At 37.5% G+C, this 19,438-nt stretch overlaps 3 protein-coding genes, 1 non-coding gene and 1 pseudogene across 6 annotated transcripts; 4 read left to right on the forward strand and 1 right to left on the reverse strand.

The window, feature by feature from the left end:
• The first annotated feature begins 3,456 nt into the window (after positions 1–3,456).
• Positions 3,457–6,969, forward strand: LOC140788583 (uncharacterized). 3 transcript variants are annotated; one of them, XR_012109038.1, is made up of 7 exons: positions 3,457–4,330; positions 4,634–4,726; positions 4,933–5,000; positions 5,077–5,215; positions 5,482–5,590; positions 5,700–5,815; positions 6,641–6,805. XR_012109038.1 is itself a non-coding variant. In XM_073137877.1 (6 exons), the coding sequence occupies exons 1-6, from the start codon at positions 3,701–3,703 to the stop codon at positions 6,652–6,654; spliced, it is 1,053 nt and encodes a 350-aa protein (XP_072993978.1). In that variant the 5' UTR covers positions 3,457–3,700; the 3' UTR covers positions 6,655–6,969. The 3 variants fall into 3 exon arrangements, 2 of the variants coding, with proteins under 2 accessions (XP_072993978.1, XP_072993990.1); XM_073137877.1 differs by lacking the exon at positions 5,700–5,815 and having other exon boundaries at positions 6,641–6,969; XM_073137889.1 differs by lacking the exons at positions 5,482–5,590; positions 5,700–5,815 and having other exon boundaries at positions 6,641–6,969.
• A 964-nt stretch (positions 6,970–7,933) lies between these two features.
• TRNAM-CAU (transfer RNA methionine (anticodon CAU)) lies at positions 7,934–8,021 on the reverse strand. Its single transcript is given in 2 exon segments — positions 7,934–7,969; positions 7,984–8,021. It is a non-coding gene; the product is annotated as a tRNA-Met (tRNA).
• A 1,098-nt stretch (positions 8,022–9,119) lies between these two features.
• LOC140798857 (7-deoxyloganetin glucosyltransferase-like) lies at positions 9,120–11,003 on the forward strand. The gene is made up of 2 exons (XM_073152945.1): positions 9,120–9,854; positions 9,953–11,003. The coding sequence occupies exons 1-2, from the start codon at positions 9,356–9,358 to the stop codon at positions 10,882–10,884; spliced, it is 1,431 nt and encodes a 476-aa protein (XP_073009046.1). The 5' UTR covers positions 9,120–9,355; the 3' UTR covers positions 10,885–11,003.
• A 3,180-nt stretch (positions 11,004–14,183) lies between these two features.
• Positions 14,184–15,370, forward strand: LOC140780262 (7-deoxyloganetin glucosyltransferase-like; annotated as a pseudogene).
• Positions 15,371–16,623: 1,253 nt separating this feature from the next.
• Positions 16,624–18,305, forward strand: LOC140780264 (7-deoxyloganetin glucosyltransferase-like). The gene is made up of 2 exons (XM_073125684.1): positions 16,624–17,193; positions 17,292–18,305. Exons 1-2 carry the CDS (start codon positions 16,695–16,697, stop codon positions 18,221–18,223), a joined length of 1,431 nt encoding a protein of 476 aa, XP_072981785.1. The 5' UTR covers positions 16,624–16,694; the 3' UTR covers positions 18,224–18,305.
• Positions 18,306–19,438: the final 1,133 nt, after the last annotated feature.

The following is a 19,438-nucleotide window of genomic DNA, read 5'->3' on the forward strand; positions in this document are numbered from 1 at the left end:
CCTAGTTTGATATTTAAGCTCGATTCAACTCAAATCGAGTCGAGCTAGCTCGAGTCCAAGCCTATTTAGAGAAGGAGGCAGCTTGAAAAAAGAGGAGGTTAATGGAAGAGTAGGCTGAAAGGGTAGAGGCAGCGCCTCCTATTACTTTCAAAGGAGGAGAAGGCTAAATGAGGAGGTCAAAGGAGGAGGAGGTCGCAAGATATTTTGTTAGGCACATGGTACTGTCTCTATGAGCCATGGCATACTTAAGCCATTAGTTGGAGATTTTGCTCCTCCTTTCGAAGAAAACAGTAGCTTCTAATAAATATTGAGAGGAACAATGTTATAGAATCTGCCCATGATTTATTTAATCTTATACTAAAGATTGAAAGATCACTGTATTTCCTCTCCTATCTATCTCTCTCTCAAAACTCATTAAAACCTACTCTTTTTGGTAGCATCTCCAATTATCGGGCTCCAAATCTCTAAATTTGGAGCTCGCTCCAATAAGACTCCAAATGAGATTCAAATTTGAAACCTATCTAAAAATTTAGAGCCTCCCCTAAATTTGGCCAAAAAAATTTAGAGCCCACCTCTATTTAATTTTAGATTTTTTAAAATTCTAATTTTATCTAATCTAATAATTTTAATTTCATATGTATTATTTATTAAATAATCTAGTTAATTAAACTGAGTATATAATTAGTTTATTAATCGGATTTTAACAAAAATTAGTTTTATTACTGCATTTCCTCTCCTAGCTTTTATTAAATAATTTAATTAGGTAAATTGAGTATATAATTAGTTTTACTAATTAATTGTTAATAGAAATAATACCATAAAGACATTTAAGATGAGTCTAATATTAAATTATTTTTAAGTTATTTTAATATTTTGATATTTTAAACTTATTTTTGACTTACCAGACTATTAAATACTTATTATTTTTATTATTAAATATTAATTTATGCTTATTTTGTGTAATATAATTTTAAAATTTTTTATAATAAGATTTACACTTATTTTGATATTTATTTCATATAATATAATTTTGATACATTTAATTAAATAAATAGTAATTTAAAATTATTTCTAAAACTTTAGATATTAGTCTTATTTAAATATTTTGATGAGAATTTTCTAATCATATATTTTTTTATTAAAAAATAAAAGAAAAATTATTAAATAATTTAAAATAATATATATATAACCCTTCTTGCAAATCTACTATTGCCATTCTCTCTCTTTCCCAAAACTCATTAAAACCTACTCTTCTCTAGCTAGTCCTACTGCCACTCCCTTACCCTGACACCTCTTGATTCATGGGCACGGACATGCCCCCCATCGACACCAACATGGGGCATGACATGGGGGGTGGCCACCGATGGCATCATGATGCACATGAGGGGATGCGCACATAGGTCCTGTTCGCTGGCTAGCCCGGCGACCATGGCTTCGGCATGTACTTCCTCTCCCTCGTCTTCGTCGCCACCATTGCTGCCATAACTGAAGCCCTCTCCGCCATCTACGACAGCTAGAGGGGCGTCTCCTTTGGTACTCTCACCGTCGTCCATGGCATCCGGATGGGCCAGGCATACATGGTGATGCTCGTCGTCATGTCCTTCAACAAGGGCGTGCTCGTCGCCGCGATGGTCGGCCATGCGCTTGGGTTCCTCCTCTCGAGAAGCTTCCGATCCAGTACTGTTAATAATAGAAGCACCTCCAAAAAGTCGAGGCATCTACTAATGCTCGGCTCGGCTCAAAATAAGCTTAGGCTCTGACGTTGAGTTTCAGCCGAGCTCAAACCTTAACATAATAACATATAAGGGTGTCAAAATATTTATTTTCAAACATTTTATTTTATATATATTAAAATATTCCTTTTGAGTTGATTACACTCTATCCCGTCTTTTAGCTTACTTGCATAAAAACTTTTTTACTTTCAACTTAATCCCATGTGATTTGGATTAAAATGTTATTGTTATTTTTTGACAAAAGATATTTTTATTTTTTTGACAAAAGTTTTTTTTATCATATTTAACTAAATTAAATATTGAATTTGAAGATAGATATAAACTTGTTGAAAATTTGATGAATTTTTAAATACATCTAAAACAATATCGATTTGATTTTAAATATTAAATATTTTTTTATTATAACTTTGTTATCTAAAAGCTAATCAATATTTATTATATCTTTATTATCAGAAATATAATTGTTAATTTTTAAAATATGTTAGCCTCATTTTACTTGTAAAATAAAAATGAAATAAGCATAAGTATTTTAATTTTTAATACTACAAAAAGAGGGCTAATAGTAATATAAATTATTATAAAATTTAGTTCAATACTTGTATAAATAGTAATAATTATATGATATTGAAGTATAGAAAAATAATTAACTTTTATTAGGAATTAGTGATGTTTTATAACAAAATGACGAAATACCTTTTAGTATATGTTAAAGTAGTAGTAGTAAATAATATTTTTCTAAAATAATATTATTTTTTTATTAAAATTATGGACTTAAATACTCTATATACCTAATAACGATAGCGGGTAATGTAAGATTATAAGTCCGCATTGTAGGAAAATAATTCTGTACTCTTTATATAAAATAACTATGTACTAAATAAAAAAGCACTGTGAGTTAATACAATGTTATAATAAGCTCGCACTATGTAAAATAATCATATACTAGAACAAATGAATAGACACTATAGGTTAATACATGACTATAAGCTTGCATTATAATATAATATGGGGTTATAAACCCGCACCGCGGTATATTGCAAGGTTATAAATCTGCATTGTGGGAAAAGTGTGCAAGTTTAATATTTTTTATTTTTATTTTTATAGAATTTACTAGTTCGAAAAAAATAACATCTCAAATGTAGGTGAGATGACTAATATTCAAAAGAAAAGCTAGATGAGACGGAAAACATAAAACCGTAGCTGAGATAACTGAAATTTAAGTGATAATGGAAAGAGAGAAAACCGCAACAGGAGCCGAGATGATGTATAAATAAATATATTTTAATATAAAGGCAAAATTGTAATTATAGATTATTATTAAATTATTTTTTAAATATTGTATGAAATAAGATGAGAAAAAATAATAAATTATTGTAATATAATAAAGTAAGCTATTGTTTAGTTACAACATTAGTATAAAGAGGCTTATTTTAGAATAAGCTTATTCTTATTCCATTGTTTCCTTTGAGTTTAGGAACACCAAGGAATCTTAACCTGGTTTAGTAACTATATATATATATATATATATATATATATATATATATATATATATATATTTAATATGTAATCAAATTTATTCTTTGAAAAATTACGACTAACTGATTCAATTCGAAGCTTAGCCTAAAATTAAACAATGAGGAACGGGAAGGAGAGCTTAATTATTTACAACTTTGTGTTTTAATGGGGATATGTGAAATTTGACATGCGGTTTGGCCAGTGATCTGATTGAATCCTAGTTTGAGAGTATATTATATTATGGTCGGCTAGCCCGGTACGGCTTTTATTGAAGGGAAAATAAATAAGAAAAGAAAAAGGCGAAAAGAAGGTAAGATGCCTTCCTCTTCCTCTTCATCTTCATCTTCCTCAAGCAAGAATATCCAACCGCCCGATCATCATCGCCCCATTCCGAACCGTAACCCCCCAAATTAAGTCGCATTCTCCTCCTCCTCCCAATCCGAAATCCCTAAATGCCTTCTCCCTGCCTCAGCATCACTGCCGCCCGAGACTACTGCTACAGTCGCCGCTTCCTCTCCGCCGGCCTCCGCCCCACTTCCGCGCTCCTCCCTGACGGCGCCGCCGTACACTTGTGGGTCCCTTCCTCCCCCGACCCCTCCCGTTTCCCCCTCCTCCTCCTCCACGGCTTTGGCGCCTCCGCCACGTGGCAGTGGGCCGATTACCTCAAATCCCTCCTCCGCGCTGGCTTCGATCTCTACGTCCCCGACCTCCTCTTCTTCGGCTCCTCCTCCTCCCCCGAGGCGGATCGGTCCGACTACTATCAAGCCCGATCCGTTATCGCAGCGGTCGAGTCGGTCGGGCTGGAGCGGTTCGGTTTGGCCGGGGTCAGCTACGGCGGGTTCGTGGCGTACCGGATCGCGGAGATGTACCCGGAGAGGGTTGAACGGGTGGTGCTAATCTGCGCCGGGGTGTGCCTCCAGGAGTCGGATCTCGCTGCGGGGCTCTTCGTGGTGAGGGACGTGGAGGAGGCCGCCGAGATCTTGCTGCCGCGGCGGCCGGATAAACTGAAGGAGCTCGTGCGGCTGACCTTTTGCAAGCCTCCGCGTGTTATGCCCGCTTGTTTCATTCGGGATTACATCGAGGTAAGCAAACCACTAACCCCCTCCCGGTTCACGAGGCGTGATCTTATTGGTTGAAGTATCCATGTCGTGGTTCGATGATCGGTCAACCTAGTATGGTAGCGTATTGACTGCATAAACACGAATGCAGAAACTTTCCTGCATTCTGTACTTGGCAGCTCATCATTGGCTGGCTTGCACTTCAAACTCAAACGCCGCTGTTTTGATTATTTCTTGATTCTTATTGATCCATTTGAAATAATGGGAGCCAATTTTTTTAGAAGCATTAGCTTAACAGTTGGAACTTGGAATGGTCTAAACTGGCAGGTTATGTGCACAGACTACGTGAAGGAGAAAACCGAGCTGCTACACGACTTAATAAAAGATAGGAAACTCTCTGATCTTCCCAAAATAACCCAGGTAAAATTCACATCTATTAATTTTCCATGTGATGTCCATTGTACGCTTGTTGTCTTTATGGTTTTGTTTGATCTAGCTAAAGTATTTAACTTGTTTGTCAGATAATCATTGTAGGTTTGGAAGAATTTCGTTATTATTATGATATTATCAGTCTAAAGCATCTCCCTGTCTTGTTTCTAAGCTCAATAATATTCCTCTTCATGCAGCCAACCTTGATTCTATGGGGGGAGCAAGATCGGGTATTTCCATTAGAACTGGCTTATAGATTGAAAAGGTTTGATAGGAATTTGGTTAATTGAGCTTGTTTGCTAGAAGCTAGTATCAATTTATCTATTATTTAAACTATACAGGCATTTGGAGGAGAACTCTGAACTAGTAGTTATCAAGAATGCTGGGCATGCAGTTAATCTTGAAAAATCGAAAGAGGTCTGCGAGCATATAAAAGTATTTTTTCTTCATCCCGCCAAAAAAGTTAACAAGGGTGACATGGTATTTATCTTATCCCTATGACCAACTTGATCATGTATTGGTTGTAAAGAAAAGCATCATTGCACCTCTCGCTTCTGTTCTTAGTTTAGTGCTTTAAGGGAATCGATAGTCTATATCATTTGCTTAAATAGAATAGAAGGATAAAGTATTAATCAGAACTAAACTTTTGAAATTGAAGAATATGACGACATTTTAAATTTTTCATGGTTAGTCTGCATATTGTAATATATTGGTGAAACATGGTGTGAAAGTTTTTTGTTTCATAGGCAACCAGGTGGAATGTTATTACAAGATTTGCTGGTTTTAGCATGAGACGATTATCTTCTAGACTGTCACTTCCAAAACTAAAACAGAAGTTGATAACTTCATCTCAGTGTAAGACAAGTTCTTTGGTTGTTCCTTTTGTTTTTCATTGTTCTGGAAGTTTATGGGCGTAACAGCAATGTTGGATGAAACCAAATAAAAAGTTTTACCATTTTTGCAGAACAAAGATCATTATGATCTCTGTGGCCTGTTTACACTTCTAAGGGTTCTAAGTTTATTATTTGTAATGGCTACGTCAATTCCGTATGGACTTTACATTGCAGCTTAAATAAGCAAGTAAGATATGATACCATTTTCTTCTGAGTTCTGGAAAAATGACTAGATATTAAGGAATTGTAATTAGTAGAAAGTGCACTTTCAACTCTGGTTTAAGAAAACGTTAGTTATCTTTGGATCATAACTGTGGTAGACTCAATTCACAACAGTGTATAGCAGAGAGCATATTATCATTAGTTCATTTTGAAGTCATACTTGAAGTGCTACGAATTGATGTTTGGAATCTTTGGATAGTTCCTTTCACATATTAGATTTAATTAAATGAAGTAGCTTTTTCATCTACTAACTTTAAGCATAACTCATCAATACTATATGAAATTATGAATGACCTTTTATGGATGAACACTTTACGAAGCTAATGTTCTTATCTCAGGCTATACAATTTCAACATGCTAAATCAAAAATTTATAATATTTGACTCTGCTACAAAACAACCATGCCTTACCAGTGTACAGGCACATAACTTAGCTATATCTATATCTTAAGAGATACAAGTTAAGAACCAGAAACGGACCACGCATCCAAACTCTTGATAGAATAGAAAAGAGGACCGCAGGCATTGAAAGCAGAACCAACCTTTTCGGGATCTCCTGTCTTGGATAATATACTTCAATAGGACTTATTTACGGAGTGAAAAAGGTGGATACAAGGGAACCGTAATTTAAATTGATATTCTGCTTGTAAAACTTTCGGGTTTAGCAATTGTGAAATGTATTTGGGGATTCCTAAAATTCGTGTCAGTATTTCTCTTTGATGAAGGATCTTAGGTAGTAGGAATTACTTCATTCTTTTACTACTTTAATATGTGTAACCTTTTAACTGCAGGTGTAATAGATTGATGGCTAATGACATTTTCAATGGACATGTACGCAAGCGTCAACGTAATGAAGATACGGGGACATTATTGGATAGAGCTTGAAGAATGTCACATGGAATGCAATCTTTTGTGCAAGGAACTTTCCGACATCTATGATTTAAATTCTTGACACTCATCACGCTTCGGTGACAAAGCTCCATGCCCTGAATGCAGTATTGATGCAGAACTATTGGATAGCTGATGTCGCTGTTTGCTCAACGACATTTGCAATTCATATATGAAGTTAAATGTGTAAGCAGGCTATATATAATACATATATTATATCGTGCTTCGTCTAGCCGCAATCTTATTTTTGCATATGTATATATAAAGAGGTAGATTAACCAATTAACTTTAGTAAAGTTGGTAAATTACTTTCAGGTCATAGAATTAATTCTAACTCTAAATAATTATTGTGAAGAAAATTATTTGGTGATTGATGGTGGTTTGACTCGATTGATGGCTCAGCGGTACGATTGACTTAGAAGAGCGGCTCGTCAGTATGATAGCTTGGAGCAATACCTCAACGATGTTTAGTTCAAAGAGATAGATTGACAACGCACACGACTTAAAGTCTAAACTAGACAGTTTAGTATATTGGCTAAAGTTCGCGTGTTTTTGTATCTAGGAAAAGTTGACTCTTTGTGCAGTAGACATGATCAAAGGGCTCAGCCCACCCGTGCCCGGCCCGAAAGCTCGCCCGTTTGGCCCGCAATTAGACTCGCCCGTTCTGCTACAGTAGCTCGCCCGTCTGCTACAGTAATTTATCATTGCTACAGTATAAAATTTTAAGTATTGTACTGTTTTGCGTTATTTTAAGCACACCTTTAAAAATTTTTAATTTATTTTAATTATTTTTTAAATGGAGGAATATAAATATTTTTGTAAAAAATAAGCTAATAGTTAAAAAAAATAAAAATAGCTAAAATATAGGTTGGGCCGAGTGATTGGTTGGTCGGGCCGGCCCGATCTCTCACGGGCCGACGGACGGTAACGGGCTAGACTATTCTAGCCTGGCCCGGCCCGAGTGATTGGTGGGTCGGGCCGTGAACAAATACTTAAACCCAATTGGCCCGAAAAGTCTGGCCCGATGATCATATTTATTGTGCAGTCTATATTTAATTTTCAGGCTTTTGAACGATAAAGGAAAAAAGTTGAATTATTTTCTAGCTATAGAATTTATCAGCCACCCTAGAAAGGACTGTAAGTATGTAACAGTATAACATTCTTCCAAATATCCGAATAAAAATATTTAAAACACTTGGGGTGAGAGAGGCTCGAACTCTCGACCTCAGGATAACTCAAACATAGCTATGAGACCTACGCGCTAGCCAACTGCGCCACCACCCCTTGTAGGAGATCATATAATTCTTAAATTATATTCATTCTCTAATCTTATTCTTAACAATCGAAGCACCTATATTGAAATTATCAACCAATTATTTTGGTCCTTCTGTTGAATTGGATTATTATTTTTTAATTAGACTAAATTGAAAAGGTGGAGTTTGCAAGTAAAACTCTCCTTGTATATTTGAGACACAATAAAGATATACAAATTAGTCAAATGCAAGGACACCAAATTTGTCACTTATTACCCCATGAGTCCATCTTATCTTACACACACACAAACAAATAGAAGTCCACTCATGGCCTTTGCATATAATTGTAATATAACACTAATCAGATGTCATATTATGTTGTGATTTTGCTGTGGTCCGGGGAAGTTCACAGTGATCACAGTGATTTATTTTCTGATGACATTGTTTTAATGTTTCCAATCCCACAGAGCTTTTTTACTTTTGTGAAAAATGGAAAAGAAAATATAACACAAATAAAAAATTATAATCACATCACAGCTTCATTTCCATGTGTGATTTCCTAGCTCAGATGCAGCCCGAAGTATTTAAACATGTACAATATGTGGAATATGATTATGAGGAGGAACATCAGAATTATTTGGTGTACGAAATTTTGACCAAAAAATTGGGGGAGATGTCGATTCAAAAGAAGATTGAGCAATCAAATTTGACTACCAATGAATGTTAGGTCAAAGCTCAATTTCTTCAGTAGATTCATGGCAGCTTTGGCTTAAAAAAATAATAATCTTCAGATCTCAAATCCGACCAGTCTTCCATTAATCGTGGAAAACTACTAAGTATCTTATTGGAGAGATGTCAGAGTTAGATACAATAAACAAAGAACTCTCTATTGATCATCAAAATCAACCGACAAAATAAACAAACATATTTATATGAAATAATTGGTCATTTGAGAAGATTGTGTTCATGGATTTGGGTAGGCGCATCTAAACACAGAACTCTCTGTTGGCCTAACATAGGAGAAGTAGACCCAAACGTAACGCATCCATCCCCCTGAAAAGGTCCTTTACTGGAAATATTTTGCATCATTTAGACAGCATAGATGGAGACGTCTTCATTGAATACAATGTTTTATAAAATCCACTTGACCCACTGTGTAAATGTCAAGCTCACTACCTTCTTTATTAATTAATTGTCTGTCCAGATGCACCAACATTTATCTCCTATGTCTATATAAAGAAGGGTAACTGATGCTAGCTCTTCAAAGATAACACAAACATACAGAGAAGTAGAAAAGAGTAATTAGGAGTACTTAGAAGATATCAAGATCTAGATCTAGAAAGAGAGGAGGAAAAAGAAGAAGAGATGGGTTCTATTGCAAGAGAGAAGCCTCATGCAGTTTGCATCCCTTTCCCAGCCCAAGGTCACATAACCCCCATGATTAAGCTTGCCAAGCTCCTCCACTCCTTTGGATTCCACATCACATTTGTTAACACTCACTACAACCAAAGCCGCCTCTTGAAATCCAACGCCGTCTCCTCCCACCTCCACCTCCCGGACTTCTGCTTCGAGTCCATCCCCGACGGCCTCCCGCCCTCCGACGAAGACGCCACCCAAGACATCCCCTCGCTGTGCAATTCCTCCACCAAGAACTTGCTCTCACCGTTTCTCGACCTCGTCGAAAATCTGAATTCATCGCCTCCGGTGTCGTGTATCGTATCCGACGGCGTGATGAGCTTTACGCTCGACGCCGCAGAGCAGCTCGGGATCCCCGAGGTCTTGTTCTGGACTACAAGCGCCTGTGGCATGATGGCCTATCTTCATTACAAAGATTTACTCCAAAGAGGCTTGACGCCTCTTAAAGGTAAGCGAACTGAGGTTAATATGATGTTCGAGCATTAAAAATATTATTAATTTACTTTGTATATATTTACATATTTATTTTGTTTATTTTTCATATAGATGAGAGCTACTTAACGAACGGCTACCTCGACACGCCGGTCGATTGGGTGCCGGGCATGGCGAACATGAAGCTCAAAGATTTCCCCTCCTTTATCCGCACGACGATCCCAGAAGAATTCATGGTCAACTTCGTGATCCGCGAGACGAAGCGAGCCTCCAGGGCGGCGGCCATCATCCTGAACACCTACGACGAGCTGGAGCGGCCAGTCTTGGAAGCGATGGCTTCGTTACTCCCTCCGATCTACACCGTCGGCCCTCTCTCCTTGCAAACGACTAGGATTTCCTCCACCCAGCTCGCGTCCATACACTCCAACTTATGGAAGGAGGACACCGAGTGCCTGCAGTGGCTCGAGGGCCGCGAGCCATCGTCGGTCATCTATGTCAACTTCGGCAGCATAACGGTGATGACCAACCACCAACTGATAGAATTCGCTTTTGGATTAGCAAACAGCAAGCACGACTTCTTGTGGGTCATAAGGCCCGACCTCGTCAGGGGTGAAACGGCGGTACTCCCGCCGGAATTCACGACGGAGACTAAAGGGAGGAGCCTCATTGCGAGCTGGTGCCCGCAAGAGGCGGTGCTCTCGCACCCGGCGATCGGGGGGTTCTTGACGCACAACGGGTGGAACTCGACTATCGAGAGCCTGAGCTCCGGCGTGGCGATGATCGGGTGGCCGTTCTTCGCGGAGCAGCAGACGAACTGCAAGTTCATCTGCGACGAGTGGGGAGTGGGGATGGAGATAGATAACAACGTGAAGAGGGATGAGGTGGAGGGGTTGGTGAGGGAGTTAATGAGAGGAGAGAAGGGGAAGGAGATGAAGAGGAAGGCAATGAAGTGGAAGGAGAGTGCAGTTAGAGCAACACAAGCAGGAGGGTCTTCGTTTCTTAATTTGGAGAGGTTGGTCAATGAGATCTTGCTTCCAAAAGTTTGAAAGTTTGTATTTTAGTAGCATTATGCAAAGTCCTATGCATCGACCTTTGCGTATGTATCTACTTGTGTTTGTATTATGTATTGATCAAGTGATATGAAATTTATTAAGTTGGAATCTCAGCCTAATTAGATGAGATGAATCAAGTAATTGCTACTGATTCGCCTAGCAAGTGAAGACCAATTTAACTTGGTTTCAATATGTTTATTATTTGTTTTGTTATTCATAATTGAACACTGCATTTCTGTTTGCAACCTATCGTTTACACTTAACCATACTGTTGATTTCGGAGACAATAATTTATACTTATTTAGTATACTTTAGTAAATAATTTAAAATTTATAGTAAAACAGTATAAAATTTATTAAATAAAAGTCGTTTTCTTTCACTCTTTACTGCTAGCTGGTCCTTCTCTTCTATAAAGCACCTCTTTGAGAGAATCCAAGCATATCCAAGATTCTCCAAGGCGCTAAATTAACATTCATTATTGCACCTTATTTTATTCTATATATTATACATCAATATAAGAGGATAGAAGACGGCAACTGGGTGAGTCCATGCATGAGCTAATCCATTTTTGGACCTTCTTCTATGCAACAATGTATTTTATTGGCAATTTGTCACCATCTTAGTTGGATTTCGATGTCACCATTGTCAATATTCTTTTCTGCTATAATTTCAATTGCAACTTTGTTGCATCTGTCATGTCGTTAAATCTCTGTGCTGCCACCTGTAAATTTTGTGGAAATAGTGTCTGGCATGTGTCGCAATTAGATTGGATCACCTTATATATTAGATCATGTTGTTGATAAGTGCGAAATATTTGGATAGATGTCCGGCCAGTAGTTCTGCTGTTCGGTTACAACATTACTTTGAGATTTTTTTTTCCTTTTCTTTTATTCATATAGACATTTAATTTCAGTTGGTCTTTTTCATTGAGAGAAAGGAGTTCCTACCACACAATTTTTAAAAGTTGGCAGATTGTTCAACTTGTGATCTAACCTTTAGATCTACCAACAAAACAATAGTTTTGTCGTTGTGGAATTCAATCCTCAGAGATGGAATGGGTAATTTATTTCTATCTCTATATCAATTTTTGTCCATCTCCATGTCTGTAAATAATGTTATTTGCCTGTTCATGTGCGTATGAAGTATGAATGGAGTAGCTGTCTCTGAAGTCGGCTAGCGAATAAAAGTAAAAGAGTTAGCGGCAAAAAATATCTCTTTGGACGAAATTTGACGTTCAAACTTGGAACAGCGTTTGCTTTACTTTTTATTTATTTATTTATTTATTATTATTATTATTATGTCTCTCTTTCCATAAAATATGATGGCTTCGCCCAAAATGCTGGAGGGTAAAAAGTCTACTGAAGAACAGGAGAATAGAAATATTAAATTAAGTTTACTTTTTAGTAAGCTATTAATAAAATATTGATAAGCAATCGATGAAGTAAATAATTAGTAGAATCGGTGAACCGTGCAACCCGACTAGCTTTTAGTGAACCGGTCAGGTCAGCTACTTTTACAAAATTACAAAATTATTTTTAATACTTAATTATTTTATTTAATATCTTGATTTTTATGAAAATTCTCTAAATTATAATCTCTCTTGAACTTTAGGAAAATCTCATTTTTATTAGTGTGCCCTAAGAAAAATTGGGCGACTTAATTTATGTGGTAGTCATATGTCTCCAAAATGACTTACATGCCCTCGTTATGTATTTCAATCAAACTAATAGATATTTAAATACAACTTGCTCTCTTCTTCTACCTCACTGTCGGCTAAAGAATAAAAGTTTTGGATAATGGCGCAGGAGATGAGGGCGACAGCAGTGAGGACGAGCGTAAGGGTGAGGGTGAGGACGAGCGTAAGGGTGAGGGTGGCGGCGGGTTTGGGTGGTTTGTAATTAATTACTTTATTTTATTTTGCTGGTTATAGTTAAATTAATGAACCCGTTAACTTATTAATAATTACTTGGTTATTACATATTTTTCATTACTGTAGTTACACGTTTCTAAAGTTCAAAGAAAATATTATAACATAAAAATATTTATGAGATCTTTATAAAAATTAGATATAGTTTAGAGGTGTGACATAATTAACCTTGTAATATAAGCATTCTCGAACAAATAATAATGATGACTCCATAAACATAAACAAGTACTATTTGATGCCGGAAATTTAATATAAAAAAATAAATATAATGGGGTCTGACAAATACACCTGTCATCATCATCTTACTATAATAATAATAATAATAATAATAATAATAATAATAATAATAATAATAATAATAGTAATTACTAAAATTAAAATGCAAGAGCCCGTTCGGGTTGAATTTAATTTGACTCTGCCTGAAATATAATATATTTTTAAGCTTGAACTCGCATCAACTAAATATTAACTTAGATTAAAAAAGGTAAAAAGAAAAATCACAAATGTAAATGTTAATATGTATAATTTGATTCTAGAGTTAAAAAAAGTACGACATTATCGTAGAGAATAACAGATTTATTTTTAAATTGATGAATAATTATGAAATATTTGGCTAAGAAATTGGGCGAGATGTCGACAGCCAAAGACAAAATAGCAATGGTATTTGATTTAGGGCACTGGGTTGGTTAGTCCAACTTCTTGACTAGATTCATGGTAGCTTTGGCTAAATAGTAAAGCTTCAGATCTAATCCTAATCGCAGTCTTATTGGTGATAATGCCAGAATTAGAAGAAAAAGAAATGATGTCCCAGATCGATCCAAATCAACAAACAGATCATCAACAACAACACAAAATTGTGATCGTGGATTAGGATGGACTCATCTAAACACACAACTCTTTAACTCTTTAGGGCCGGCTATTTCCTTTCCAACCTAATAAAATGGAGTCAAAATTAACGGCCCTATCTCCACCAAAATCATCGAGCTATTCTTTTCCGCTAGCTTAGAATATTGCTATGCTATCAAATAATAGTGTGTGGCTTTGTATACCTAGCAAATAGATAATTTATTTTATAAATAATTAAAAGAGAGAATTTTATTTGTAAAGTATTAAAACAATTTAACGCGCTAGCTGTGACTGTCTCTAAAATTATACGCACAAACCAACTACCATGCATTAATTTTTCCGAGATGCAAGCAATGCGATTCATTCACTGCGTCTGCATATATGTATAGCTCACTAACTACCACTTAATTATTCGTCAATAAGCCCCAGCCCTATTTCCCATGTCTATATAAAGAAGGTAACACAAACATAGAGAAATCTAGTAGAGAAGACTACTTAGAAGATATCAAGATTTAGAGAGAGAGGAAAAAGAAGATATCGATGGGTTCTATTCCAGGAGCGAAGCCTCACGCAGTGTGCGTCCCATTCCCAGCCCAAGGTCACATAACCCCCATGCTGAAGCTTGCCAAGCTCCTCCACTCCTTTGGCTTCCATATCACATTTATTAACACTCACTACAACCAAAACCGCCTCTTCAAATCCAAAGCCGTTACCTCCCACCTTCACCTCCCGGACTTCAACTTCGAGTCCATTCCCGACGGCCTCCCGTCCGCCGGGGAAGACGTCACCCAAGACATCCCCTCGCTATGCCTGTCCTCCTCCAAGTACTTACTCTCTCCGTTTCTCGAACTCGTAGAAAACTCAATTCGTCGTTGTCGTCGCCTCCAGTGTTGTGCATCGTCTCCAATGGCGCCATGAGCTTTAAGCTCGACGCCGCAAAGCAACTCGAAATCCTCGATGTCTTGTTCTGGACTGTGAGCACTTGTGGACTCATGAGCTATCTCCATTATAAGGATTTAGTTGAACGAGGCTTGACACCTCTCAAAGGTAAGCGAGCTTACTATTTATAAATTAAACTTTTCTTATTTTTATTCTTTTTATAGATGAGAGCTACCTAACGAACGGCTACCTCGACACACCGGTCAACTGGGTGCCGGGCATGGGAAACATGAAGCTCAAAGATTTCGCCTCTTTCCTCCGCACGACGAATCTAGAAGACTTCATACTCAACTTGTACATCCGGGAGATGAAGTGAGCCTCTAGGGCGGCGGCCATCATCCTGAACACCTACAACGAGCTGGAGCAGCTGGTCTTGGACGCGATGGCATCGTTACTCCCTCCGATCTACACCGTTGGCCCTCTCTCCTTGAAAACGACTAGGATTTCCTCCACCCAGCTCGCGTCCATACACTCCAACTTATAGAAGGAGGACATCGAATGCCTATAGTGGTTCGAGGGCCACGAGCCATCGTTAGTCATCTATGTCAACTTCGGCAGCATAACGGTGATGACCAACCACCAACAGATAGAATTCGCTTTTGGATTAGCAAACAGCAAGCACGACTTCTTGTGGGTCATGAGGCCCGACCTCGTCAGGGGTGAAACGGCGGTACTACCGCCGGAATTCACGACGGAGACTAAAGGGAGGTGCCTCATTGCGAGCTGGTGCCCGTAAGAGGTGATTATTTGAGAAGATTGTGTTCCTGGATTGGGGTAGGTGCATCTAAACAAAGAACTCTCTATTGGCCTAACATAGAGGAGATGCAGACCCAATTGCAACTTATTCATTCCCCGTGAAAAAATTAACTTAGACACGCAGACAATAATATTAACTATTTTTTAAAATAAATACGAAAAAAAATATCAAATAGTAAAGTAAAATGAACGCCAAGATTTTTATTTGTAAAAAATTCAAACGAAAAAAAAATTATAAATCTAAAGTCAAATCAAAATTAATGACTAAACTTGTAACAGTTACAAGATTGACTTATACAATAATTTGTCGATCTCCATGACTTTGTTTCTCTCAGTCTTACTTGTTAGAATTCACGATTCATCATTTTTCGTGATTGATCTCCTATCTCAGTAGCTCTCAAGATTGATACTTCGTCCATATGATATTTAAGATGAAAACTTGATACGTTAGAAGAGACAGAACCTTGGTGGAATAATGTTGTAGCTCCAAGAATTACTTTTCAAAAGTAATCACCCTACTCTCTAGAGTTAAGGCATCCCAACCCTTATATATGTTAACAAGATAAAGCCAAATTCAAGTTAACACAGAACTCTTGGAAGTCTAAAAATTTGTATGTTACATGGATACGTTCGAACGCAATCTGAGTGTATTCGAATAGTTAAAATGTGTTCTCTGTATGTGCGAACGTTTGATTTTGCGTTCGAACACGGTGTGAACGACTGTAATATGCATTCGAACGCGGCTTGAGTGCGTTCGAACGCCCTTTTCAAGCAGTAAACTAAACAATTGAATATTGAGTGCCTGTTCCTCTATTTTTAGGTAAAAATTTTATACTTTTTCAACCATCATGACACTGTCTAATTACTTCAATAACTATTTTAAAATTGTTTCAAATACGTTGACTTCAAAATTAATTTTCCAATTTAATATTTTTTTATCAAATATTTCATAACTAGTACATATACTCATACATAAAATCTATACATATTATATAAATAAAATAATATTTTAAAATATAATTTATCAATTATATTAATATAAATAAAACCTAACGACCCCAAAAAAGTCCATGTAGTGGAAATATTTTGCATTATTTAGACGGCATAGATGGAGACGTCTTCATCAAATACAATGTTTTATATAATCCACGTGATGCACTGTGTAGATCTCAAGCTCACAACCTTCTTAATTAATTAATTGTCTGTCGAGATGTACCAACCTTTATCTCCTATGTCTATATAAAGAAGGGTAACTGATGCTAGAAAAGAGTAATTAGGAGTACTTAGAAGATATCAAGATCTAGATCTAGAAAGAGAGGAGGAAAAAGAAGAAGAGATGGGTTCTATTGCAAGAGAGAAGCCTCATGCAGTTTGCATCCCTTTCCCAGCCCAAGGTCACATAACCCCCATGATTAAGCTTGCCAAGCTCCTCCACTCCTTTGGATTCCACATCACATTTGTTAACACTCACTACAACCAAAGCCGCCTCTTGAAATCCAACGCCGTCTCCTCCCACCTCCACCTCCCGGACTTCTGCTTCGAGTCCATCCCCGACGGCCTCCCGCCCTCCGATGAAGACGCCACCCAAGATATCCCCTCGCTGTGCAATTCCTCCAGCAAGAACTTGCTCTCACCGTTTCTCGACCTCGTCGAAAATCTGAATTCATCGCCTCCGGTGTCGTGTATCGTATCCGACGGCGTGATGAGCTTTACGCTCGACGCCGCAGAGCAGCTCGGGATCCCCGAGGTCTTGTTCTGGACTACAAGCGCCTGTGGCATGATGGCCTATCTTCATTACAAAGATTTACTCCAAAGAGGCTTGACGCCTCTTAAAGGTAAGCGAACTGAGGTTAATATGATGTTCGAGCATTAAAAATATTATTAATTTGCTTTGTATATATTTACATATTTATTTTGTTTATTTTTCATATAGATGAGAGCTACTTAACGAACGGCTACCTCGACACGCCGGTCGATTGGGTGCCGGGCATGGCGAACATGAAGCTCAAAGATTTCCCCTCCTTTATCCGCACGACGAACCCAGAAGAATTCATGGTCAACTTCGTGATCCGCGAGACGAAGCGAGCCTCCAGGGCGGCGGCCATCATCCTGAACACCTACGACGAGCTGGAGCGGCCGGTCTTGGACGCGATGGCGTTGTTACTCCCTCCGATCTACACCGTCGGCCCTCTCTCCTTGCAACCGACTAGGATTTTCTCCACCCAGCTCGCGTCCATACACTCCAACTTATGGAAGGAGGACACCGAGTGCCTGCAGTGGCTCGAGGGCCGCGAGCCATCGTCGGTCATCTATGTCAACTTCGGCAGCATAACGGTGATGACCAACCACCAACTGATAGAATTCGCTTTTGGATTAGCAAACAGCAAGCACGACTTCTTGTGGGTCATAAGGCCCGACCTCGTCAGGGGTGAAACGGCGGTTCTCCCGCCGGAATTCACGACGGAGACTAAAGGGAGGAGCCTCATTGCGAGCTGGTGCCCGCAAGAGGCGGTGCTATCGCACCCGGCGATCGGGGGGTTCTTGACGCACAACGGGTGGAACTCGACTATCGAGAGCCTGAGCTCCGGCGTGGCGATGATCGGGTGGCCGTTCTTCGCGGAGCAGCAGACGAACTGCAAGTTCATCTGCGACGAGTGGGGAGTGGGGATGGAGATAGATAACAACGTGAAGAGGGATGAGGTGGAGGGGTTGGTGAGGGAGTTAATGAGAGGAGAGAAGGGGAAGGAGATGAAGAGGAAGGCAATGAAGTGGAAGGAGAGTGCAGTTAGAGCAACACAAGCAGGAGGGTCTTCGTTTCTTAATTTGGAGAGGTTGGTCAATGAGATCTTGCTTCCAAAGATTTGAAAATTTGTATTTTAGTAGCATTATGCAAAGTTTATGCACGTATCTACTTGTGTTTGTGTTGATCAAGTGATATGAAATTAATAAAGTTGAAATCTCACCTAATTAGATGAGATGAATATATTAATTGATACTAATTCGACTATCAAATGGAGACCACAAAGAAAGAAGAAAAGAGACGATCGAAGTAGTTGCAAGAATAAAGATGAAATCTTTATATAGTTGCAAGATATATTTAAATATATCTAAAAAATATTAAAATTTTTATAATTTTATATTTAATAAGTATCTTGAAATTTAACTTGTGATTCTAAATATAATTTTAAAAAATAAAATTATAATTTAATATAATTTTAATTTATTAAAAGATAAAATAGCACAAATAAATCTACAATGGAGTGAATTTAATTCTCCTAATAATAATATTAATGTCTACCCGTCGACCTTAAATCGGTATGAATATATCCGTTTGTTAGGTACCACATTAAATAATACACCCACGTGTCCTCATGAATTGCATAACAGTCAACAGACCACAGTGGCATAGTACCAGGCTTTTTAATAGTTCATCTCCCGATTGCTTCAACGAGCATCACATGGTAGAATTAAAAAGAGAAAAAGGCGAACCCCGAAACTTTGGGTGATTTGGATCGTAAACCAAAATAACTTTTAATTTTATATTTCTACTCATTTTAATTTTTTCAAGTTTTTACACATTTTTTACGTCACCTGTTGTTTTACTGATTTCTCTCCTTTTAAATTTATATTCGTAGAGTAAATAGAATATATATTTGTGAATAGAGAGATAAAATATAGATTACTTTTATATTCTTCTTCTATGGCAACCTAATAATATTTCTCTTCACTTTCTAACGAAAAATTTAACTACAGATTTTACCAATATATCACCGTAATTATAATATTTCTCCTCCACGACGGTTATAGTTGTAGATGTAGCTAGTGTTTTTGCTTGGATCCTATTTTCATACTCTTATATTATTCCTTCTTTTTTACTTCATCAATTATAGTTTCTACGGATGTCATAATCTACATTCAGTCACTCACCCATTATGTCCGTAGAATATTTATAAGTATTTATATATCATGAATATGTATTGATGAATTCCATCGATATATTAGTGTTGTTACCGTTAAGCATTATATCAAAAAGCAGTTTTACACCCATATTATAATCTTATTACAAACTGAAAAAAATAC

Source organism: Typha latifolia, chromosome 1, assembly GCF_019914945.1.
Source record: "Typha latifolia isolate L0001 chromosome 1, TyphaL0001v2, whole genome shotgun sequence".
NCBI classification, from domain to species: Eukaryota; Viridiplantae; Streptophyta; class Magnoliopsida; order Poales; family Typhaceae; genus Typha; species Typha latifolia.